General features: G+C 43.5%; 1 protein-coding gene across 2 annotated transcripts in view; it reads right to left on the reverse strand.

Moving 5' to 3' along the window:
* The window catches only part of PRKAR2B (protein kinase cAMP-dependent type II regulatory subunit beta), a 266,961-nt gene that overhangs the window by 154,970 nt on the left and 84,265 nt on the right, over positions 1-27,726 (reverse strand). For both annotated transcript variants that reach the window (XM_075345150.1, XM_075345151.1), the window contains exon 2: positions 9,666-9,701. In XM_075345150.1, the coding sequence (XP_075201265.1) occupies positions 9,666-9,701 (36 nt within the window). The remainder of the gene's footprint in view (positions 1-9,665; positions 9,702-27,726) is intronic.

A 27,726-nucleotide genomic window follows, 5' to 3' on the forward strand; every position in this document is an offset into this window, starting at 1 on the left:
GGAAAAAAAGTTACAATTTTTTGATGACTATTAATAATTATTATTGAAGTCTTAAAGCGTAACTGTCATTAAAATTTTTATTTCATAAAACAATAATACACATAAAAATAAACAACTTTGTAATATATTATCAGTCACATTTGCTTATTTCCCTGCAGAATTGATCAGTCATCATCAAAATTCCCAATTCTGAGGTTACGCTTTAAATTATTGAGGATGCTACTGTAACTGAAGATAATACGTGTCATTGTAACTCAGGCTTTGGTTCTATATATTGAGTCTGCTAGCATTTTAACACTTTCATGTCTATCAAACCAGTTATTCTCTTTACGACCATAACGTGATCATATCATAGCAGCATTTCTGGAATAAAATGAGCTGTTTAGCATCCAGTTGGGTGACAGGCCCGTTTTAGTCCTTTGAATGATAGAACAGTATGCTAAATGAGGAGTTCAGGAGATTTCTTAGCGTGTCTCTCTTGGAATACAAGCGATGTGCAGATGGCTTGATTAGCAAAACATGTTCTATTGGAAGCGAATTAACTTGTTTTCAAATGGAAAACCGCAATAAGAATTCAAAATATTTGTATTTTATTTCCTAGGAGGTCAAGAGGAAAACTCTGTTTACTAACATGCCATTCTGGAACACGTGTTTATGAATACTGCGCCCACTAAACTTACATTTATCAATATTAGTCAGAATCATGAGTGATAGGAGCGGAGTCTAAATTGTCTTTATTACTAGGCAACAGAAAAAAGATGAATTACAAGAGTAGAGAAACAACTTGTCAAACAGTCTCTTTATTATTGATATGTCATTTTTGATCATTAGCGGGAATCTGTCACCAGGTATTTGCCATCTAATCTGAGAGCAGCATAATGTAGAGACAGAGATCCTGATTCTAGTGATGTGTCACTTACTGGGCTGCTTAGTGTAGTTTTGATAAACGCACTGTTTGATCAGCAGTAGATTATCATTACAGGACTACTTGGTCTGCTGCGTGGTAGTCCAGCATTTTCATGAGCCCTATATAACTGCTAGATCTGCAGCAGAAAAAACATTGATTTTATCAACATGACAGCAAACAGCTCAGTAAGTGACACCGCTGGAATCAGGGTCTCTGTATTTACATTATGCTGCTCTCTGATGGGATGGTAAAAACCTGATGACCAGTTCCCTTTAAAAGGTGTCCTTTAATGCTGCATGTATTAATTTATTCTGTTCAGAATGTTCTTCCATGAGCCCTTTAGCACACATACATATACTGTGATTTTTCTCCATAGATTTTTGTACCAGGTGCTGTTGCCCTAGAGTGAGGCACTCTGTCACAAGTGTGTCACTGCCTGATGTGATCTTGGGGGGATCTGGGATCAGAAGGTCACAGCATATTGTTGATCACAGATCCGCTCTAGTGCACACTTGTCGTTCATCTTAAATTGGGAGCATATTTAATTCCATCCGGTACTAAAGGGGTTCAGGTTCATTTCTAACCCGCAGTAATCTAACAAGTAGTTGTAACCTCAGCTGCAGCAACTCCCTTCTGCTATAAATATCTGCTTCTCGCTTCACTCCATGTCGGCTATAGCTCATATCTATACTGTCCACTTTGAAGGAGCCAGTCTCTTGAGAAGCTGAGGTGTTGCTTCTGTGGCAGCTAACAAGTGAGAAGTTCTGGAGTGTTATTTATATTGTCTTTCCCCACCTGTTTGTCTTACATTCCTTGTGTTGTTTTACTACAGTGACAGGTCTAGCGTCTTGGTGGCGTTCATTAGTCAGAGTAAGTTCAGGGCTAGCGAGGGCCTAAAGGCCGCTTTACACGCAGCGATATCGCCAAAGCGATGTTGTTGGAGTCACGGAATTCGTGACGCACATCCGGCCTCATTAGCGATGTCGTTGCATGTGAAACGTACGAGCGACCACTAACGAGCAAAAATACTCACCTTATCGTTGCTCGTTGACACGTTCCTCCATTCCCAAATATCGTTGCTGCTGCAGGTACGATGTTCGTCGTTCCTGCGGCAGTACACATCACTTTGTGTGACACCGCAGGAACAAGGAACCTCACCTTACCTGCGGCCACCCGCAATGAGGAAGGAAGGAGGTGGGCGGGATGTTCGTCCCGCTCATCTCCGCCCCTCTGTTTCGATTGGGCGCCCGCTTAGTGACGTCGTTGTGACGCCAAACTAACCGCCCCCTTAGAAAGGAGGCGGTTCGCCGGTCACAACGACGTCGCTAGGCAGGTAAGTAGTGTGACGGGTCCGAGCGATGTTGTGCGCCACGGGCAGTGATTTGCCCATGACGCACAAACGACGGGGGTGGGTACGCATGCTAGCGATCTCGCTGGTGAGATCGCAGCGTGTAAAGCAGCTTTAAGTATGTGATGGTGCACGGGGAGAAGGATCCATATTAGGATGTTAGGGAGTGCAGGGATCAGCCTCAGGTGAGTGTTAGGAGGTAACCTCGCTCCCCTTTCCCTAGCGCCAGGGCCTTCTGTGGTATTATGGTATTGCTACCCTCGTGTTGCGCCACTCGCCGGCAGTCCTCTCGTACCTGGCGTGACAACTGCAGTCACAGCGTGACACTCTCTTTATATTTATTTATTTTTTTATGATATGAATAAAATTATTTTATTCTACTATGTAGTCCTCTTCTATTTTGGTACTCATTTACATGTGTCCTTAATGACTGTCCTTGTCATTTTTGGTACCTGAAGCCTCATTCGTGTAAAAAAAATTTTTTTTTTGGTCAGTTTCATCCGAGTGTCATCAGACTTTGGTGCCATAAGTTTTTCTCGTATGTGAAAAAACCCCTGTCTATTCTTTTCCTATTTAGCAGTCCTTGAAAATCGTACTGCACTCAAATAGCATCTGATTTTTTCCCTTAGGCCAGCGTCACTCTTGCAATTAACTCGCACGAGTGCAATGCAAGAAAATCTCGCTTTGCACTCAGACCAATGTTAATCAATGAGGCAGCTACCATCTGCTATTTTTTTCTCAGCTTAAGGCCCGTTTCACACGTCAGTGAAAAACACTGACGTTTTTCACTGGCGTGTAAAACACGCACATGTCCCTGCGTGTGCCGTGAATCTCGGCACACGTGGGTTGTCTAAGTGCAATCCGGGCTCCGTTCTCCGTGGCCCGTGATTGCACTTAGAAATCAACTCACCTGCGCCCGCTCCCGCTGTCCATGGTGCTGATCGCTCCCGCGGTGCAGCATCCGGCCGGCGCTGACCCCTGCAGCAGCTGCTTCTGGGTCGGCTGTGTCGCGCATAATGAATATGCGCGACAGTAATCAGCCGGCTTAGAAGCAGCAGGGAGAACGGGCTGCAGAGGACATCGCTGGACGCCGGGTGAGTTAAAATGTTTTTTATTTTAAAAGCACGTTTTTTTCTGGCACGTGTTTCACGGACCACACCACTGCGTGGTCCGTGGGACATCAGTGATGCCAGAAAAAAATGGACATGTCTCCGTGCGGCAAACACGCACACGCGGGTACGCCGCACGGAGACACGTGCAGTGAAGAATCACTGACGTGTGAGCAGACCCATTCATTATAATGGGTCTGCGTATGTCAGTGATTCTGGTACGTTTAAAAAAAAGCACAAACGTACCAGAATCACTGACGTGTGAAAGGGGCCTAAATCGAACTGAGGAAAAAAATGCAGCATGCTGCAACAGCAAGAGTATAGCGGGCTTTACACACAGCGATATCGCTAGCGTCAAATCACTGCCTGTGGCGCACAACATCGCTAACACCCGTCACACGGACTTGCCTGCATAGCGACGTCGCTGTGGCCGGTGAACCGCCTCCTTTCTAAGGGGGCAGTTCATTCGGTGTCATAGCGGCGTCACTAAGCGGCCGCCAAATAGAAGCGGAGGGGTGGAGATGAGCGGGCCGAACATGCCGCCCACCTCCTTCCTTCCTCATTGCCGGCGGAAGCAGGTACGATGTTGTTCCTCATTCCTGCGGTGTCACACATAGCGATGTGTGCTGCCGCAGGAACGACGAACAACCTGCGTCCTGCAACAGCAACGATAATCGGGATTAGAATGACCGGTCAACAATCAATGATTAGGTGAGTCATTTTGATCGTTTAACGGTTGTTAGTGCGTTTTACATGCAACGACGTCGCAAACGAGGCCGGATGTGCGTCACGAATTCCGTGACCCCACGACATCTCGTTAGCGATGTCGTTGCATGGAAAGCCCGCTTATCTCATGCTAGTCTCTCCAATACAAGTCTATGGGTGCGAGAAAAAAACGGATGTCACACGGACGGCACACGGACCATCCTAGTGACATCCGTTTTTCTAAATATAATTCTATTATGTAGCAGAGAACACTGTAAATGCTCCTGTACATGACTGTAAATGAGTAACAGCTGCTGAGGAAAAAACGGATTGCACACTGACAGCAAACTAACAGCACATGGATGAAAAGTGAGAAAAAAATCGTTCAACTTTCCGGCATGAGAATCGGACCGATATTTCAATCACAAGTGTGATGCCGGCCTAACACACACACTCACAGTGCCGATTTTGATCCGAGACTTGGATCAATATTGGACATGTTGCCGTGATTTTGAATGGCCACTCAGTCTGAGGGAAAGTTGGAAATGCGAACAGCCTCATAGACTATCATAGGTAGACTTTCTATCCGTATAAAAATGGACATCACTCGTACATAAAAACCTGAGGCGTGAATGAGCTCTGACCCTTTTGTTACGAGTTTCACTAAGGGTCCAATTCATTATTGCATTGAGCAAACCATACAAGTGGCACAAACCAGCCTTGACTAATTATTGTGTTTGCGCCTTTTTTCCATCTAGTTTTTGGTGTTTTTCACCTGTTTTCATTTCCATATTATCATTCTTTTAATTCACGCCTTGTTTAGAGTCTATTTTATATGCACTCACTGTGTTTTTCCTTCTGTTCATTATTGTGGATGGGTTTTCTAGGTGCATGAGGCAAATTCATCAATTTCGACTGTCAAGTACTGTTAACACTTTGGGTCTGCTACTTTCACACTTCAGTCTTTTTCCATCCTGGATTTCTCCGTAATCCGTAGCACGACGGAATCCAGTGCTGGATTCCGTTATTTGCTACTGAGCATGCCCAGCATGTACACAATCACATTGCAAGGCTCCAGATAGGAATAATCCACACACAATTTTAGATAAAACAACATTTATTCTGCCCCTTTCTCTACAAACTGTCACAGATGGCCTATGAAAACACAGTAATAGGTCACCAAAATGTCTGGCACTACCATTGGGCTGTCCCAAACACAAACGGATCATGACGGATCCGTCGTAATATGGACGCGACGGATCAGTTATTTCACAGGATTCCTGTGAACGGAATCCTGTGAAATAACACATCCGCTGCGTCCGTTAACAGCTAAAAAACGACGGATCCGTCGTTCCGTCGCAACAACGGACCTGGCGGATTTGAAACGACTTAAGTGTGAAAGTAGCCTTATCCGTTAAGTTTTTTTTCTACTCATACACTATCCTGACCAGTAAAAAAAAAAACACAGAACGGTTCGTGTATTCACACAGGGCAGGATCATAAATACAGATTGCGATCCTTTTGTTGCAGCATTTCTTTTTTACACAGAGCTGAGTGCTGTCTGGAAATGTAGCCAGGGCTTCACAGCTCGTATACAACTTATTTCTCAAGTCTGAGATATATGTACCCTATAAATTGATACAGAGGATGCTGCATTGGGGAAGAAACTGGTCCACCGATAGGACTGTGGCACAATATTAAGAAAGCTCACTATTTCTGTAAAGGGACTGGCCACTAATTTATTATTGATGGCCTAGCCTTCAAGTGAACAGGGGGTGGATCTGCGGTACAAATCAAAAACAGACTTCAAACACCAAAAACTAAACAAAAAAATATGCACAAACACAACAATGAATTGGAGCCTATGTAGGGATAGTTTTTTTTCATTGATAGAATACACATCTGAAAACCAGTATATTTTACCCCAGCACCTCCCAGTGTAGGCCGGGGACTAGGATCCTAACAAATATTCAATAGATTGTGAAACACTCCCATGAAAGCATTAAACCTATAAAGATATGGAGCCATAAATTCATCAAGTAGGATAAAAATATATACTTTATTAAATAATTCTGCAAAAACGACAAACAATACATACAGAGTGAAAGTGCATGGTGCGGAGTACAAACTAGATAAGGTGCACTAGCCAAAACACAAAGGGGGAGGAAAATATCTCCAATGGGGCGTGCATAGACACAATGATTCACTTATAATGTCAGATGCAATCTACTCATTAGGAAAATATATTGCACAAAATACATCACAGCACTCACCCATCAAGTTCTCTGTTGGCACTCCTGTAACCCCTAAGGGTCTATGCACGCCCCATTGGAGATATTTTCCTCCCCCTTTGTATTTTGGCTAGTGCACCTTATCTAGTTCGTACTCTGCACCATGCACTGTCAATCTGTATGTATATTTGTCGTTTTTGCAGAATTGTTTAAAGTATATATTTTTATCCTACTTGGTGAATTTATGGCTCCATATCTTTATAGGTTTTTTGTTTCATTTGTAGGGTTTGTACCCTTTAGAGAGAAAAAAAACAAAAAAGTTACCATACTTTGGGTATGGTGTCTGTTTCTGATGTTTACCCATAAGCTTATCAATATTACAACATTTCAAATGCAAGTGGTTAGAAGCCCTGACAAAAAAACTATGTAAGGAAGGCCTAAATAATAGCCTATCAGTAGCTCCTTTTTTTTTACTTTTCTTTACCATATAAGTTTTTAAAAAGTTCATAGAATTTAAACAGCCTATACTTATACCTCCAAAAAAGAGGAAAAATCGCTGGGATATTCATGGAAATGAAAGCAATATTCTTTATTTAGGCCATTAAAGATAGTGGAACCACATAGGACACAAACCTGACGCGTTTCTGGCCCGACAAACGCCTTTAATCATAGAATGACAAAAAGGGCTATGGGAAACCTATTTAAAAAATCAGTGACAAATCAGAACATCACATAAATAAACTAATAGGAACATACCTACAAAAAAATCAAAACCATAACCATGAAACAAATTATGAAATCTATAAACAAATGAAAATTAAAAGGATATATTTGTGCATAGACGAATATATGAACATGATTTTCCCATAAATTCCAAGAAATTATGGGAAGAAATCTGATTCACGATGTGTGTCTAACTTTAGCCAATCCTGGCCAGCAATAAGTAAGCCAATCAGAAACAGTAATACGGAAATACACTAAATATGCAGGAAAATATACAAAATCAACATCAAGTGAGCAAAATAATAATACATTTAATTGTAATTGGTACCATGCGGATGCTTCGTATTTAAAATGAGGATCCAAAAAGCCTCTCATTGACCTAGTTGGTTTTGCTAACTGCCAACTACAAGGATAAGGCACCTACTCAATAGCAAAAAAGCGGAAGTATGAAGTGTCACTGTTGTGTATAGAGACAAAATGTTTAGCTGCTCCTGGTTAGCTGGCAATTTTGCTTTTATTATTACACAAATGCTCCGCAATACACTTTTTTAGCTTTCCAGAGGTGTATCTTTTTTCTGTGTCTCAACTGTTTTGCCTTGACACTCTCTTATTAGTTAAAAATGAAGTGAATCAATTCCATAGTGGCCGTGCTCCCTGTAGTGATGATTTTGAAACCTCTTGTTCACAATTGGAATTTATTGTTCAAAAAACATTAAACATACAGAAATAAAAAAACAGATACAACGCGTTTCGGCAGAAACAACCGCCTTCCTCAGGCGGGTTCGTTTTTTATTATATACCCTGCAGGGAATCACCTTACTCCCTTATTAATGGTTTATTATTGCCTGGTAGACGTGTTCAGCTCCTCAATATTTTCCTATTTTTCCATTTATTTATCCCTAGCTTATACTTAAAGGGGTTGTTCTGTCTACAGTCTGCAGTTAATCTATGTGACTGCAGACTTATGAATCCTCCCAGAGCACACACTATGCGCTGTGAGGATTTGCCGGTTTCTGAGCCGGGAACGGCAGTCACATGACCACAATGGTGCGATATGCATGTTTCTGCCAGAACCCAACCAGTGGACACCGCTTCTCGCAATACAAATGTATTGAGCAAGGCTGCACCTACTAGACACCGCACCTACTAACCAGATGCACCCACTCCATACACTTACATTGAACGAGGCCGTGCCCAATCAATTATGAACTTTTTACACATTGATATAAGATTTTAATACAAGTCTTAGATAAAAGGAGATCCTATTTAGTAATGGGGATCACGCAAACTGAGTAGGATCTGTAACACAAGGTGTCTAATTATAGTTACTGAAGTTTCTTAAAGGCCAAGACGGAGGCAGAGCAATTAATTTATTTATATGATATTTATTGTAACCAGGGAATATAAGACCTAACTGATCTCTAGAAAAGTAATTTTGATGTAGTTTTGACTTTAACAGCATGGCAAGCACTATATACACATCACTTGTATCAAAATAGTGATAAAACTACACACAATATGAATCTAAGTATCAGGACAAATATACCTTTGTACTATGTTAGTCAGAAGATGAAGATAGAAAAATAATCAAAGTTGAGAATCCTCAGTAGTTAGTATCATATAAATGGCGCCTATAAGGCAATTCATTCTGCCCGAACCAAAGACTATGGGCAGCATGAATTGCAGCTAGGTACACCCATCTCTGATATCCTCCAGTATTTCAGAGAAAATTTATTTTGAAGATGCGGCCCCTGGTAGCTTCTTCCCAGCACTGCTGGAGGTGATTGACCGGTATCTTCATATGTGCAGGACACAAAGGAGAGACCTGTCAATCAACTGAAGCAGCGCTGGGAAAAGCTGGCTGGGGTAAAGCCGACCTACTTTCATATCAAGATATGGTCAACGGAGGATTTTTAAAGTTTATTTTCCCTGACAAACCAGATTATTTCAGAGAATAATATACCAGGCTGAAATTATGTCAAAGGTTTGGGCCCCATGAATCACCTGACAGTATCCTTTTAATGGCTAAGGCCCCTTTCACACATCAGTTTTTTGCCATCAGTCACAATCCGTTTTCTCGAAGGATCGACGGATCCGTCGCAGATTGTGGCTATACTAATGCAACGGATCCATTTTTAGACAGATTTTTCTACTAGCTGGGGGCTAAATAATAATTGGAGCACGCTCACTAAAAAAAAAACGGAATCCGTCGCCAGATTACGTAATTTGACGGATGACGACTGATCCTGCACCCATAGGCTTCCATTTTACCAAACGACGGACGGCGACGGATCCGTCGCTGTCCTTTTTTTTGACGTACAGAAAAAAATTAGTGTTGACGTCGTCTCCGTCCAACGGACAAACATTTTTCGACAGATCTGTCGAGCGGCGGATGAAATGTGAGGCAAGTCAATGTGAAAAAAACGGATCATGCGGCATCAGTTGCTGGATCTGTTTTTTTTCAAAATTCGACGATTTGTGACAGATGGCAAAAAACTGATGTGTGAAAGGGGCCTAACTGAAGGCAAGCTTTCCATTTGTTATCTGTTTAGTTAGCCACTAAAATATATCATCTACTGAGAAAAGTATGGTACACAAATACAGTATATTTTTGGTGTATGTAATTTATAATTATTCCTTACCAGATGCACGCCTTGCAAACCGGGTTATGACTGGAGCTGTAAATTAAAAAAAAAAATATATATATATATTAATAAGAATTGTACGTAGCTAAAGGCTTAGTTATACTTTCCTGGTCACCACTTGTACTAATGGAAACAGTTTTTTATTTGTGGAAAAACTTGTACTTACAGAATACATGGTATAAACAGTCTATTCTACGAATGTCAGAAATTATAATACTCAACTGTAAGAATACCTAGATTTAAACATCTTCAGCTGCCCCTTATTGGATATGTTCAACAGATTTATCTGGCAGTCAAAAATGAGGAGTTTTCTAGTGGAAAGCGCTTCAATAAATACTCCTTTTTGGGTGTGTTTTTGGAGTTTTTCATTTCCTGAAGTGGTTTTGAACAGTTCAGTTTTTTTTTTCTTTGATCATCTTTTGGAGCCGTTTGCTCAGTGTCTAGTGTTTAATGGAAGGGGGGAGTCTGCTAGCTCCTTCCACAGTGTGCTGGTGCTATGTGGCGGCCATTGCTCTGGTGGTTTTGTGTCAGTGGGGCGGTGGGGCCTGGAGCCATGGGGGATTACCTTGCAGCATGATGTTGTAAGGCACCAGGTAACTTGCCTGCTGGAACACTCTCTCTGCGGCGGTGGTTGGTGCATGGCGCCGCACCTTTAAGGTTTAAAGTAAGTTAGGGACCCACTCAGAGGTTCGCCGTGACGTGGCAGTAGGCTTCATACAGTCTGATCAGAATGATAAACCAAGAACATCATGTTCAGGTATAGAAATGTTTGCCTAGTGGCATTAGATCAAAGTATGATTTTTGGATGTGCGATTCATGTTTTTTTCTACAGTTATTGCCTAGTTTTTAGCATTTTCCATAAGGCTCTGCTTCAAAGATATGACACCCACTTTCTTTTCTCCCAAAAGACTTCGTTTGAAGGCCTGAAGCTCTTAAAGAGAACCTGTTAAGTGTAAAAATGGTATTAACCTAAATTATAGAATACAATATATAAGGGCTCACTGGTGGTGGCTGCAGCTTATAGTCGCTAAATTTGGTGACAGGTTCCCTTTAATGTGTGATTCTAGGACCCTTAGTCATTACATGGTCTCTTAATACTGGCACCCCTCTTATCAGTATTTGTGGAAAGAACCTCACTAAATATAGAGTATCTAGTGGCATTATACATTCTTCTATAGGAATACAATAATACCAACTATTACTCATTGTCCCATTACTACTGGATAGAATATGTAAATTGAGAATATGCATGTATAATAATGCAATAAATACAGCAGTTTTGTGATATCACATGTTTAGTCTGACGTTACCTTGTCCTTATTTGTGAATGCAGGGTAAAAAAGAGAACAGAGAGACATAGCAGGCTTTTACATTTAGGCTGGGGCCACACGGGGGACTGCTGCGATCCTCGCATGACACTGGGCTCACGCTGGTAGCACAGCAGAACCGAGTGTCATGCTAGTGTCCCTGCGACTGAGTTCCGATCGTGCGAGCGGACCTCAGCTGCGGGCCGGCGCTGAGGAGGGGAGGCCCAGCGCTGAGGAGGGGAGGGACAGCGCTGTGAAGGGGCGGGTCAGTGCTGAGGAGGGGAGGGAGGGATTTATCTCCCTCTCGCCTCCGTTGCTGGCTACTGACATTTTTGCTCTGCACTTGCAGTATACCGGTGTAATGCGAGTGCAGTGCGATTTTTCTCTCGCCCCATAGACTTGAATGGGTGCGAGAGAAACAAGGATCGCATTGCACCAGCAGCATGCTGCGACTGTTTTCTCGGTCCGATTAGGGCTGAGAAAATAAACGCTCATGTGTGCTGGCACATAGTGTAATATTGGTCCGAGTGGAATGCGATACAACATCGCATTCCACTCGCTCCGATTTTCATGCCGTGTGGCTTAGGCCTTAATATGAACCTAACAAGAAACAAGGTTGCCAAACTGCAGACTTCCATGATGCTTTCTACAAGCTCGTTATGTTGTCTGTCATTCAAGGCCATTAAAGCAAATCCTTACATCGGAAAGGAGGGGACAGGACAAGATTGTCAACTGTATAGAATGTATACCAATTTTACTAAAGCAGTTGGCTGAGATGGATTTTCTATATGTAACCAGCAAGGCAATCACCTAATCAGCCTGGCTCCTACTGTCAGCAAACTGACATTGCTGGGTATAGCCATGGCCAACAAATATTACATGGCCAACTTTTAGATGAAAGGACAATATGTAATACAAAGTCAATTTCAGTGCATGATGGCAGGTCAATGGTTGCTGTAAAAGCAACTTAGAAAGTACACAAAATACACAAACTGTTGAGAAAAAGTAGATGAGCACCTTCCCTGGCTAAACTGTCATCGGTCCTGTAACTAAAGTTGCTAGTGGATTGGTAAACTATTGGTCCCTCCATTGTTTATAGCATAAGGCAAGAGAAAATATGGAGCGTACATTTTCCTGAAGGATCAATGGATGCTTCATTTTCTAAATATGTCTTATTAAATCCTCTGTTCTCCTTCCCAAACACCAGTATCATGTATTGGACTAGAGTGAGTGCCAGGATATCATGTATGAAAAAGGAGAGATCAGGATGCCAGCTCCAGCAGGGGACATGTGGGATAGAACCAGGTAACAAAAGTCAGAGGAAGATAAGGATGGCAGGGGTACAGAAAGGTGAGTATTATTCCTTTATTTCATATTGTTATAAGCTGCTTTCACATTAGCCAAGATTAAGAACGCATTGGGATTTCAAGACTCTTCTTTTAATGTTCAGCCCTCCACCACATGCCTTGAAGGCATATACATTTCGTAGTGTGCATATGTGTTTAATATTTTTCAAATAAACCATTAATTTCTTAAATTTTCCCCTTGAAAGCTGGATAATCTTTTTACTCTCTTCACTGTGCAGATCGCACAGTGTACAGTAAGCATGGAGAGACACAGCAGTGACAGCACCTCCCCTGAAACGAGCGCCACTGATGACGCTTCATTTCATGTTCTGATGACGCCTTGTTTGAGCATCCCAGCATGCATTGGGATTCTTAAACAAAGTGTATGTCAGACAGGAAGAGAAATAAAAAATTCAACAGGTGCATAATCAATTAGTAAATGAGTAATTGGCACAAAAAGCCCATTGTTGGTCTAATAAGGACCCATATTAACCACTATTTATATAACAAGAGAACAAAGAGTATCAATGGCTAAACTGAAAAAAAAATGTTTAATTGAAAACATCAATACATGAATGTAAGAAATATGATAAACCATACAGGAACAGAATAACACTAGTACTCTGGCGATCAAGGAAAACGCTAAGTAAGTATAAGAGAAGGTACACTGAAATGTAGTTTATCATAAATAATCAAAAAGTGTTAACGGGTACCTATCATAAACACTGCAAACATCGGCTAATATTGATTATCATAACAGCATATAGATACCACATTTATTAACAAATAAATCCTAGGTACACTGAAAATTAGTTTATCATAATGATCAGAAAAATGTCAAGTGTAAACAGGCTCCTATCAAAAGACAATATATTAGCTGGTGTGTGCACTGTTTTTGATAGGTACCTGTTCACACTTGATCTTTTTTCATCACTTATGATAAAATAATTTTCAGTGTACTTTTTTTTTAATACATACCAAGCCCTAATGCTGCCGTACAAATCATTTCCCCTCTGTTTGTATATATATTTGTTGGTAAGTTTGCTTTCTATGTATCTATATGATGTTATAATTAATCACATTAGCTAGTATGTGTAGGGTCTTTTGATAGGTGCCTGTTTACACTTGACCTTTTTAGATAATTTATTATAAACTAATTTAGTGTACCTAGGATTTATTTGTTAGTAAACGTGGTATCTAGATGCTGTAATGGTAAACAATATTAACTGGTGTTTGCAGTGTTTTTGATAGGTACTTGATCTTTTTTGATCATTTATGATCAACTAAACGTAAATGTACCTTCTCTTAGGCCGGCAACACACTTGTGATTGACTCGCATTGCACTCGGACCAATGTTAATCAATGAGGCAGTTCCGATCTATTTTTTTCACAGTTCAAATCGGACTGAGGAAAAAAATCGCACTCAACAATGCAAGTCTATGGGTGCGAGAAGAAAAATGGATGTCACACGGACGGAACACGGACCATCCTAGTGACATCCATTTTTCTAAATACAATTCTATCATGTAGCAGAGAACACTGTAAATGCTCCTGTAAATGACTGTAAATGAGTAACAGCTGCTGAGGAAAAAAACGGATTGCACACTGACAGCACACGGATAAAAAGTGAGAAAAAAATCGTCCTACTCTCCGGCATAAGAATCGGACCAATTATTCAATCGCAAGTGTGACGCTGACCTTATACTTAGGAAGTAGGGGAAAAAAAATCAATAGTAGTTATTAAATAGTGTAGTCAGGAAGGGTGAGAAATTACAGCCGTATTAGAAATTAGTTTCGATTTTGGCAATAAATATACTCAATAAAAATATAAATGCAACACTCGTTTTTGCTCCCATTTTTTAGTAGCTGAACTCAAGGATCTTGAACTTTTTCTATGTACACAAAATAACTTTTTTCTCAAATATTATTCAGAAATTTGTCTAAATCTGTGTTACTGAGAATGTCGCCTTTGCAGAGATAATCCATCCCCCTCACAGGTGCGGCATATCATGATGCTGATTACACAGCATGATTATTGCACAGGTGTGCCTGGTCACAATGAAAGGCCACTGTATAATGTGCTATTTACCAGGATTTAGTGGGTTCGGGGTGGTCAGAAATCCAGTCAGTATCTGTTGTGACCGCCATTTACCAGTCTATCATCAGCCCTGTAAATTGAAAAACGGGATTTTTGTTCAGTATAGATTGAAATTTATTGAGCGTTTAGACCACCCCTTTAAGTATTTTTGCATCAGTGTTTCATCAGTGTTTGTATGCCAAGGCAATGAGTGGAACCTACAGAAAAAAACTATAATTGAAAGATTGCCCCCTGTTCTCTGATTTGGAGACACTCCTGGTTTTGGCACACAAATACTGATGAAATATTGATCAAAAATACTGACGTGTGAATGAGGCCTGTGAATGTATCAGCCCTTTAAATGTAAGACATTAGTCTGGGCACTTAACTTCAGTAATTTCTGTATTGTCCTGAGGACAGTCCTGAAAGCATCAATCTTATCTTCCAATTCACACAAAAAAAGATCAGACCTCAGATTTCTAAAGTATATCAGAATAAATGAACCACAAAAAAAATCAGCTAAGTTTTAAATCATAAGGTCATCTAAAAAATCAAGAAAGAAACTTCTCTAACTGGAGGAAAAATGATCATTCTCTAAGTGTGAAAAGGGTAATCTACTGTAAGAGATAATAGGCTATAGAATAATCCAGCTGAGACCCTCACAGTCACTAGACTGATATGATACACGCTCTTAGCTGAGCTCTAACAAACTATTCTCTCATTACTAGAAGACAGGAACCCTTTTAAAGGGAATTTATCACCAGGATAATGTATCACTTAAGGCCCAGTCACACTAAACAACTTAAGCTGGGTTCACACATAGCGACAGCGACGTCGCTGTTACGTCACCATTTTCTGTGACGTAACAGCGACCTTGTAAGTCGCTGTTATGATCGCTGCTTAGCTGTCAAACACAGCGACGCAGCAGCGATCATAACGTCGCTACATGTGCAGAGAGTAGGGAGCCGCGCACACTGCTTAGCGCTGGCTCCCTGCTCTCCTAGCTACAGTACACATCGGGTTAATTAACCCGATGTGCACTGCAGCTACATGTGCAGAAAGCAGGAGCCGGCACTGGCAGCGAGAGCGGCGGAGGCTGGTAACGAAGGTAAATATCGGGTAACCACCTTGGTTACCCGATGTTTACCCTGGTTACAGCTTACCACAGCTGTCAGATGCCGGCTCCTGCTCTCTGCTCGCTTCATTTCGTCGTTCTCTCGCTGTCACACACAGCAATCTGTGCGTCACAGCGGGAGAGCAACAATAAAAAAACGAACCAGGGCTGTGTGTAACGAGCAGCGATCTCACAGCAGGGGCCAGATCGCTGCTCAGTGTCACACACAGCGAGATCGCTAATGAGGTCACTGGTGCGTCACAAAAACCGTGACTCAGCAGCGATCTCAGCAGCGATCTCGCTGTGTGTGAAGAACCCCTTACCAGCGATCCCAACGATACAACCTGATAGGGATCGCTGGTAAGTTGCTAGGAGGTCGCTGGTGAGATGTCACACTAAGCGACGCTCCAGCGATCCCACCAGCAACCTGACCTGGCAGGGATCGCTGGAGCGTCGCTACACGTGGAAGCATGCTGCGCTTGGTAACTAAGGTAAATATAGGGTAACCAACCCGATATTTACCTTGGTTACCAGCGCACACCGCTTAGCGCTGGCTCCCTGCACACCTAGCCACAGTACACATCAGGTTAATTACCCGATGTGTACTCTGCTATGTGTGCAGGCAGCAGGAGCCGGCTTCTGCGGACGCTGGTAACCACGGTAAACATCGGGTAACCAAGAAGCCCTTCCCTTGGTTACCCGATATTTACCTTCGTTACCAGCGTCCGCCGCTCTCACGCTGTCAGTGCCGGCTCCCTGTTCCCTGCACTCCTAGCCACATCGGGTTAATTATCCGATGTGTAGTCCGGCTACGTGTGCAGGGAGCAGGGAGCCGGCACTGACAGCTGAGAGCGGCGGACGCTGGTAACGAAGGTAAATATCGGTCACCAAGGGAAGGGCTTCTTGGTTACCCGATGTTTACCGTGGTTACCAGAGTCCGCAGAAGCCGACTCCTGCTGCCTGCACATTTAGTTGTTGCTCTGTCGCTGTCACACACAGCGATGTGCGCTTCACAGCAGGAGAATAACAACTAAAAAATGGTCCAGGACATTCAGCAACAACCGGCGACCTCACAGCAGGGGCCAGGTTGTTGCTGGATGTCACACACAGCAACATCGCTAGCAAGTTGTGCCTCAGCAGCGATGTTGCTAGCGATGTTGCTTAGTGTGACGGTACCTTTAGGCTTCTTTCACACATCAGTTTTTTTGTTGTTTTTTTTTGTTTTGTTGGGATTTTTTTGCAATCAAGCACAATCCGGTTTGTGCCTGATGCAATGGATCCGTCTCCGATTGTGTAAAAACTGATGTGACAGATCTGGTAAAAAAAAAGGGATCCGTTTTTTGTTTTTTATATGCAGAGAGAGAGAGAGAAACCCCATCATAACCGCACAAACCCCGGCACTACCGCCCCCATCATCCCCACACAAACCCCGGCACTACCGCCCTCATCATCTTCGCACAAACCCCGGCACTACCGCCCCCATCATCCCCGCACAAACCCCGGCACTACCGCCCCCATCATCCCCGCACAAACCCCAGCACTACCACCCCCATCATCCCTGCACAAACCCCGGAACTATCGCCCCCATTATCCCCGCACAAACCCCGGCACTACCGCCCCCATCATCCCCGCACAAACCCCGGCACTACCGCCCCCATCATCCCTGCACAAACCCCGGCACTACCGCCCCCATCATCCCTGCACAAACCCCGGCACTACCGCCCCCATCATCCCTGCACAAACCCCGGCACTACCGCCCCTATCATCCTTGCACAAACACCGGCACTATCGTCCCAATCATCCCCGCACAAACACCGGCACTATCGTCCCAATCATCCCCGCACACCCCTGCACTACCGCATGCATCATCACCGCACACCCCTGCACTACCACACGCATCATCACCACACACGCAGGCACTACCGCACGCATCATCACCGCACACGCAGGCACTACTGCACGCATCATCACCGCACACGCAGGCACTACCGCACCCATCATCACCGCACACGCAGGCACTACCGCACGCATCATCACCGCACACGCCCCGGTACTACCTCAGTGACATCACCGCTGACAGCGCAGCTCATTTCAGTTTCTGCGTGGAGCTCCCAGGAGCGGCGGTGTTCTACTGCCGCTCCTGTCAGCTTCATGTAGCAGAGCTGAAATCGTCGTGGGACCTCTGTGGATTACGTCGGACCTGGAGGGGTATTTGGGGATTTTAATAAAATGGTGAAAGAGGGGTTTTTTTTGTCTTTTATTCCAAAAAAAAGGATTTTTCGTTGTGTGTGTTTATTTACTTTCACTTACAGGTTAATCATGGAAGGTATCTCGGGGAGACGCCTGCCATGATTAACCCCTTATTACCCCGATTGCCACCGCACCAGGGCAATGTGGGATGAGCTGGGTAGAGTCCCAGGACTGTCGCATCTAACGGATGCGGCAATTCTGGGCGAGGGGCTGCTGGCTGATATTTTTAGGCTGGGGGGCTCCCCATAACGTGGAGCTCCCCATCCTGAGAATACCAGCCTTCAGCAGTTTGGCTTTATCTTGGCTGGTATCAAAATTGGGGGGGGGTACCGCACGCCTGGGCGGGGAAAGCAGTGAATACGAGATTGAATAATGGGCGGCCGGCATTTTTAAGTCAGGAGAAGCCGCCAGCAGTGTGACAGCCGTGCAGCGCCGCGTCGGTGATCGGTGAGTGGGTGAGAGTGAGTGAATGAGTCAGTGAGTGAGTGATAAGCAATGAATTTATATCACTTCTGGGCATGCTCAGAAGTAAAAACCGAATCCGGTACATGCTTCCGGCGTTTGATGCATGCCACCGGATTCAGCGTGCATAGACTTTCATTATGCACCATGCCGCACAGCGCTGCATGTGTCGCTATGCAGTTTTTTGCCGCTGGCAAAAAACGTTCCTCTCTGCGTCCTGTGCGGCTGCCAGAGTGACGATTTTTGCCGCAACCGGCAAAAACCGGATCAAACGCGAGTACATGCGGCACAATCCGGCGCTAATAAAACTCTATGAGGAAAAACCACACCCAGCGGCAAAAAAGACGGATGTGTTTTTTCTGCAAAGCGCCGGATTGTGCCTGATTGCAAAAAACTGATGTGTGAAAGCAGCCTTACTGATCTGCATGCTGTAATTTTGATAACCAGTTTCTCTGCTTCAGATCTACCAGTTCTTAGAATGCTGTGCCCTGTAAAATATAGCCACACCACTGATTAGCAGCTTTCTGTGTGCACTGTATATTGACAGAAAGCTGCTTATGGCCTGTTTCACACATCAGTGATTCTGGTAAGTAACAGTTTTTATACGTACCAGAATCACGGATATATGCAGGCCCATTAAAATCAATGGGTCTGCATACATATCACTGATTTTTCACTGACTGTGTATTCATGTGGCAGACATACGTGTCCGTGAGTTTCACACAGAGACCTGTCCATTTTTTTTCTGGCATCACTGATGTACCATGGACCACACTATGGTGTAGTCCGTGAAAAACGTACCAGAAAAACACAGACATTGAAAATAAAAAGTTTTTTAAACTCATCTGTCTCTAGCGATGCTGTCTGCGGCCGCTGCTCTCTCCTGCTTCGAAGCTGGCTAATTATTCTCATGCCTATGCATTTATGCACTGCACAGCCAACCTGGCAGTAGCTGCAGAGGGGAGACAGTGGCAGCCGGAAACAACAGAGACGGAAACTTCAGCACCACAGACAGCAGGAGCGGGGACAGCTGAGTTTATCTCTATGTGCTATCACAGATCACGGATAGCACATGGAGAACACACGGCACACCTTGAGAGACATATGCGTTTTTAACACGTCAGTGAAAAATGTCTGTTTTTCACTGACGTGTGAAACAGACCTATCAGTGATGGGAGCGACAGAGCAATTGACTAGGACAGTGTTTCTCAACTCCAGTCCTCAAGACCCACCAACAGATCATATTTTCAGGTTTTCCTCAATCAGGTTTTCAGGATTTCATTAATGTTGCACAGGTTGTGGAATTATTCCCTATCTAATATTGATGGGAAACCTGAAAACATGATCTGTTGGTGAGTCCTGAGAACTGGAGTTGAGAATCCCAAGACTAGGAAAAATGAAATAGATAGCCGTGTAATGATAATCTCTTGCTCATAAAACAAATATCTTATTAACACTAAAACACAGTGTAGTAAGTGACACATCCCTGGAATCAGGGTCTCTGTCCCCTACATCTTGCTGCTCAAGATTACATGGCAAAATCTGCTGACAGATTCCCTTTAAATATACAGGAGGACTGGAAGAGCTGTGTGGCATTGCTGACTAGCAATGGCTTCTAATGGACATGTGAATCCACAAGTAGAGCAGTAAGTAGAAACCCCTGTGGAAGTGATACTATCGATACCGTATGTCTCTCACAATAAATTGCCATTGTCATACATTGTAAAGGAAGTAAAGATGACACTTTCTGTTAAAATAAAAAAGTCACTTGGCTTAGTGGAAGAAATCTGGTCCAATTAATGCCCACAGTATTATTTATATTGCAGTAAAATCAAACATGCAAAATTGTACACTCGTAACATAAGGCATGACGTCAGGCTCTCTACAAAGAAAACCTACACAGATGCCTTTATTAAAATGACAGACCAGATGCCTGATGTTTTCAGTAAGAACAATTTTCACTTTTCATCATCTACACAAGATAGAGCAAATGATAAAAGAATAGGGTTGAGCTCACAAATTGTGGTCAAAGTGCATGTTCCAATGCCTAATATTGTGGCATAAGGGCGGTGGTCTGGAGAATCCGGGCATAAACCGCACTATGACGACAATCTGTGTAATATTGCATTCTCCAACAAGGGGCGGCTGGAGGATGGATGGTGTCCAGTGTAAATTACCTTTCAGTGCCCCACTGCATTGATTTTTTCCACAGTTTCCCTAGAATACAAGTGTTGGCAGAAGGTTATCTGTTATATCCTACAGAAATGGATTCAGGCTTTCTTCACACAGATATTTTTCCACCCATATTTATTATACTATAAACTGCAGGGAATATGCAGTGTGGAATCTACATGTGAAATCTGTAAGAAATCCAACACACTTTACACCACCCCATGCACATTTATGAAGGTTTAAAGCAACCTGTCAGGTGTAATATGCACCCAGGACCACGAGCAGTTGTGGGTGCATATTGCTAATCCCTGCCTAACCGTCCCTGTATACACTAGCATAGATAAAGAGATCTTTAGAAAAAGTATTTCTAAAGATCTTTTATCGTATGCTAATGACCACAGGGACTAGTCCCAAGGGCGTTGCTTCCCTTGCTAGTCGGCCCCATTAGCATTTTAGTACGTCCCTGTGCGCATGCTAACATGCTAATAAATGCGCAGCGTCACAGGGTGATCTCACTCACCTCTCTGCTGCCACCACCGCCCGACACTGGATTTCGGCTCAGTGCTCACGACCCCAGAGTTTCGGTCATGTGCACTATGAAGCTGGGTGTACACATCCTGACTTCAAACTGAAATAGTGACCGAAAGTCCAGGATCATGCGCACTCAGCCAAAATCTAGCATTGGAAGGCGATGGCAGCAGAGAGGTGAATGAGATCATCCTCTGACGCTGTGCATTCATTAGAATGTAAGTACGCCCACATGGGCGTGCTAAAACGCTAATGGAGCAGACTAGCAAGAGAAGTAACGCCCTTGGGACTAGTCTCCTCGCTCATTAGCATACGGTAAAAGATCTTTAGAAATACTTTTTCTAAAGATCTCTTTATCTATACTAGTGTCGCACCCGGGGATATGGGATACTCGGTCTCGGGCAGTATGTATCTTGGGAATGTCACTGTGGTGGCCGTTGCCCGGTTCTGAGAGCTGGGCCCTTTTTGTAATGGGGTGTATTTACAGGGGATTTAGGTTAGTGTTCATACGTGACGCTACTTGCGGTGTTGTGGCTATATAGATGGAACCGCCGCTGCAGAATGTCACTACTGGGGCTGTTGCTAATTGCAGCCTGGATGGTAGGCCTTTTGCAAGCAGGGCCGTGCCTCAGAGGATGGGTGATGTAACGGGCGTCGGAAGAAGGTAGTCCACACAGAGGTATAGTGCAACTGGTTTTTACTCACTGCTGGTTGGTGGTAACTGGTTATCCGAGGCCGGCTGGTTTCACCTCCAGATCCCCTTCGTTCCAGTGCCAGTTCAGTAATCTGGTACCTTCTTCTCCTGCACCTGTCTCTGGTAAATGGGTCCCCGTTGTGAAGAGCCACTTGGGGTCCCCGTTCAGTGGTTTGTCCACTTCTGTCCGCCTGACGGTAGTGTGAACCCTGTGGGGTTGGAGTCTCTGGTCCTGTCCCCGGTTCTCTCTTTGCTACTGAGTCTTTGGAATTTTAAGGTCAGTAAGGTCCTTGATGGTCCCCTTGAGGTGTTAACAGGTCGGCTTGGAGCTCTTTCCTGCCATAGGGTCCTGTACCCCGTCGGTGCGTAGTTCCGGGAGTACTCCACCGTACTCGCCTAGGTACCAGGTCACTGTTAACCCCACTCAGAACGTCTCCTCACGTCCACCTTCACTCCTCTCTTACTAATATGAACTGACTACTCTCCACAGTCTGCCCCTTCAACCTGGTCAACTAGTGGACTGGCTCCACCTCTAGGCGGCCATCCATTGGTCAAACCCTAACCTTGTACCATTGTATGGGGGATTGTTGGGGAAAACTGGGATTACCTGGGGTTTTTGTGTGTTACCGGCACTGGTCTCCCGGGGACCTAGGGGGTAGGCCCTGCATCCTGTTGGGGATGCAGAACCTTGTAGCACCCTGATGGCTTCATCGGTGCTACATATACCGTGACAGTTAGGCAGGGATTAGCAATATGCACCCAGAACTGCTCGTGGTTCTGGGTGCATATTGGACCTGACAGGTTCCCTTTAAACCTTTAGAAATGTGCATGGGGTGGTATAAAGCATGGTAGATATCTTACAGATTTCACATGTAGATTCCACACCGCATATTCCCTGCAGTTTATAGTATATAGGGACTGTTAGGCAGGGATTAGCAAAATGCCCCCAAAACTGCTTGTGGTTCTGGGTGCATATTGGACCTGACAGGTTCCCTTTAAACCTTTAGAAATGTGCATGGGGTGGTATAAAGCATGGTGGATATCTTACAGATTTCACATGTAGATTCCACACCGCATATTCCCTGCAGTTTATAGTATATAGGGACAGTTAGGCAGGGATTAGCAAAATGCGCCCAAAACTGCTCGTGGTTCTGGGTACATATTGGACCTGACAGGTTCCCTTTAACAATAAAGTGATGGCATCTCTACAATCATGTACTTTAGATATGTGAAGATTGCAGCTATGACGTATTAGCGTCCAGTAATTGCTCAATACTATTTTGGTTAGACACAGCTGCCTTTGCTAATGTTTTAATTAGCAGAATCGTCAAGACCAGTGTATGGTATCTGAAGGAAATAGTTTAATAGATCGCCCTGTTACTATGCACAGCAGAATTGATGCCCAGGGGGCAATGCCAGCTGCTCAGCAAACATTTAATATCCAGAAGTGCACATCTAACAAGAGCAAACAAATGATGAATTATTCCACTTCTATTCCAAGGGTAAGTGTGAGGTTTTTTTGAGGTAGTCAAAACCGACAAGTTTTCTAGAGAGAATGGCTTCAGGAAAAATACTGACCAAGTACTCAACGTGTGCACGTGGCCTAACGGACTGTTTTGTGTACATATTAAATATATACACCAACCCCTGATCCACAAATATGTTCTTATCGGCAGTCATATAGCACTGCTGGTTGGGTAGTGAATACCCACTAGTTTGCATTAAGATTAAGGCCCTGTGCGCACAGTGCAGTTTTTTATGCATTGTTTATGCAGTGTTGGGTGCAGTTTGTTGCCCTAAACTTCATGCATTTCCTTCTCCAGCAAAGTCTATAAGAATTCAAAAAGACTGTGTGCACATTGCTTCTTTTTTGCCTGCAGTTTTGGGTGCAGAAAAAAGCAGCATGTCAATTGTTTTTGCATTTTTCCCTGCATTTTTCCATGGAATATAGTGAAGAAAAGCACGAGCAAAAACATACAGGCAAAAAACACACTGAAACGCGTCAAAAACAAACCGAAAATGAGTAAAAAATGCATGCGTTTTTCTGCCAAAGGATGCGTTTTTTTACTGAAGAAAAAAAACTGCAGTGTGCGCACATAGCCTTAGACAGTATTGATTAATCTGCCCTATGTGTTTTTTCTAAGTGTTTGTTTGAACGGTGCCTTTTTATTCATACATGTTTAACAAACTTATTTTCATGTATTTTTTTCCCCAGTCTTTTTGAGATTAAGGCTGTGTGCTCATGCTGCATTTTTTTTATGCTTCTTTGCAGTGTTTTTTGGTGCAGTTTGTTGCCCAAAACTACATGTCTCTCCTTCTCCCAGGAAAGTCTATGAAAATTCGGAAGTGCTGTGCGCATGTTGCTTCTTTTTTCTTTACCGTTTTGGGTGCAGAAAAAAACAAAGCAGCGTGTCATTTCTTTCTGTGTTTTTATTCTGCGTTCTTTAGCCCTTCCAGCCATTGAATACACTAAAAAAAAATGCATTTTTGGTGAGTTTTTCGGCCACAATGTGCAGTTTTTAGGTGCAGAAATTTTCTGCAGCATGAACACATAACCTAAGTGAAAACATGATAAAAAATGCAGTACGAAAAACATAAAAAAATTACTACTGATACACAAAAAGTAAAAAAATCCTGTGTTTGCAGTGCACTTTTTATTTTGCTATTGACTTAGGGCGGCAATACACGCGGCGATTTATCGTGCGATCACATGAGCGATCGCACACGCCCCCATCGTTTGTGCAACACGAACAATTTGTTGCCCGTGGCGCACAAAGTCGTTTACCCCCGTCACACGTACTTACCTTCCAAACAACCTCGCTGTGGGCGGCGAACATCCACTTCCTGAAGGGGGAGGAACGTTCGGCATCACAGCGACGTCACACAGCGGCCGCCCAATAGCAGAGGAGGGGCGGAGATGAGCGGGACATAACATCCCGCCCACCTTCTTCCTTCCGCATTGCCGGCGGGACGCAGGTAAGCTGTGTTCGTCGTTCCCGGGGTGTCACACGGAGCGATGTGTGCTGCCTCGGGAATGATGAACAACCGGCGCGCAGAAGGACGTTCGATTTTTTTTTTTTGAAAATGAGCGACGTGTCAACGAGCAACGATAAGGTGAGTATTTTTGCTCGATCACAGTCACTCGTAGCTGTCACACGCTATGATATGTCAAACGATGCCGGATGTGCGTCACTAACGACATGACCCCGACGACATATCGTTAGATATATCGTACCGTGTGACGGGCCCTTTACAGCTAAGATTTGTCTGCAGCGCTTTCCTTTTAAACTAAAACTCACAAGAAAAAAAGTGATAAAAAAGAAAAAACATGTTAAATATGTAGTGTTTTTCCTAAAGACGCTATATATGAAGCCATCCCATTGCTCAGTGTATCTGCATTTTGTTGGAATCGGAGGCTGGAGTAGAGTGTGAAGCATTTTCCTAATATTTTATGGTGCTGTGTTTCTTTGTGTAATCAGAGGACAACGCACAAAGACTGACACCAAGGGATCACTGCTTGTGATACGAAGATCATGAGAAATCTTCTTTCAATTTATTTGTCGTAAATCTGAAAAAGATTTTACATTGAAATGATTGGGAGGAGGATTTTGGCACAAAATATATTCTGAAATCTGCAGGTAAATAAGCCTTAACCTTTATGAGGTAGTGTTATTAAAGGGAACCTGTCAGGCCCTCTGTCCCAAACTGCAATTATAATGTTACTTGCACCAATCTATATATTCTAATACGAATAATCTTTTTTTCTACCAAACTATAGATGTTGCCTTTTTAAAAATGAACTTTATTCCATAGCTCGGAATATGCAAATGTGTCAGGACTAGTCCAGGGCGTTGTTGCTTCTCCTATGCTAGTCCTACTGCAGATCCTCTAGCCACAATCCATTTAGCATGATTGACATTTTCCATACAATGCCTGTCATGGTTGGACTGGTGGTCTCACCATTATCAAGAATGTACGGAAGTGTCAATCACACCCAGAGAGGGATGGATAGAGGTTCTGAGGCAGGACTAGTCCAGGGGGTTGTTGCTACTCCCATGCTAGTCCTACTGCAGATCCTATAGCCACAATCCATTTAGCATGATTGACATTTTCCATACAATGACTGTCATGGAAGGACTAGTGGTCTCACCATTATCAGGAATGTACGGAAGTGTCAATCGCACCCCGGGAGGGATGAACAGAGGCAGGACTGGTCTTGAAGAAGTGATGGTCTCCTAGACTAATCTTGAGTCACTTGCATATTCCGAGCTACAGAATAAATGTTGTTTTAAAAAGACAGAAATGTTAGTGTGACAAAAAAAGAGCATAGTACAATACAGAAATTGCCATATATAACGCTAACATCGAGGTTTGGGACTGTAGGGGACCTGACATGTTCCCTTTAATTAGAGTAGAACTGGAGCGATCCAAACAAACAATCAATGCAGATGGGAGCCATATAAACTAAAAATGTCTTTAAACTTGATGATGACAGCTTTCAAGTAGTCTAATAGTTTGATGCAGTATTTAATATAAATAATTAAGATGCTATTACAGTAATTACACACAGTTATTTGCACAGGAAAGCTCACTGACAAAGTGGCCTAATTTATGACATAGCTATTATGAGTGCTTGGAAAAAAATATAACTACTTAAGAATGGGCATCAATATATTGGTAGATGTCTGACTCCGGGTACTCCCACTGAATAAATATTTGAAGGGGCACTGGCACACTGCCACGTCAACTTCAATGCTTACCAGGCACGAGTCCGTACATTTTGGAGCAACTGGTATTACTGCTCAGTCCTATTATCTTGAATAAGACTTAAGGTGGTGTGACACATAGCGACGCAGCAGCGATCACGACCAGCGATCTGACCTTATCAGGATCGCTGCTGCGTCGTTACATGGTCGCTGGTGAGCTGTCAAACAGGCAGATCTCACCACTGACCAGCCCCCAGCGACGCGTGGAAGCGTAAAGAAGGTAAATATCGGGTAACCAAGGAAAGCACTTCTCTTGGTTACCCGATATTTACCTTAGTTACTAGCATCCGCCGCTCTCACGCTGCCAGTGCCGGCTCCCTGTTCCCTGCACTCCTAGCCAGAGTACACATCGGGTTAATTACCCGATGTGTACTCCAGCTACGTGTGCAGGGAGCAGAGAGCCGGCACTGGCAGCGTGAGAGCACACCGCTTAGCTCTGGCTCCCTGCATTCCTAGCCAGAGTACACATCGGGTTAATTACCAAATGTGTACTCCAGCTACGTATGCAGGGAGCAGGGAGCCGGCACTGGGAGTATGAGAGCGGCGGACGCTAGTAACTAAGGTAAATATCGGGTAACCAAGGAAAGGGCTTCTAGACCTAGATAGCATTAGGCACCTTCATGTAGTATACAGCCCACATATAGCACAATGCAGACACATATAGCATTAGGCACCTTCATGTAGTATATAGCCCACTTATAGCACAATGCAGACCCAGATAGCATAGGCACCCTCATGTAGTATACAGCCCACATATAGCACAATGCAGACACATATAGCATTAGGCACCCTCATGTAGTATACAGCCCCTAAATACCACAGTGCAGAGCCAGATAGCATTAGGCACTCTCATGTAGTATATAGCCCCTATATACCACAGTGCAGAGCCAGATAGCATTAAGCACCCTCATGTAGTGCAGAGCCCCTATATAGTACATTGCAGACATACAACTCTGAACTCTTGAATTTCAGCGGCAAATTCCGCGAATTTTCCGCAGCTTGGGCACATAGCCTTATAGTATCTGCCATTATTACCTCTTGAGAAAACTATACCTCACAACCATCATCTATCACAAAAATAAGGCACAATTGCCCTCAATGGGGCAAAACATGTGCCTAGCACATACTCCTATACAATATCAAAAAACAGAAGAAACATGGAGTAATGAATAGTGCAAAAATGGTAACAAATTTTATTCAATTATATGAAAGTGAACAAGACACAAAAGAAAGGAGGGAAGGAAATGGCCATGTAAACACAATAAAATACATAGAATGGGGGAGTGGGAATAGAAGGTGACCCCAGGGGAAGAGGCAGCAGCATATATGGAAACAATCACAG

Source organism: Anomaloglossus baeobatrachus, chromosome 4 (genome assembly GCF_048569485.1).
Source record: "Anomaloglossus baeobatrachus isolate aAnoBae1 chromosome 4, aAnoBae1.hap1, whole genome shotgun sequence".
Taxonomy (NCBI): domain Eukaryota; kingdom Metazoa; phylum Chordata; class Amphibia; order Anura; family Aromobatidae; genus Anomaloglossus; species Anomaloglossus baeobatrachus.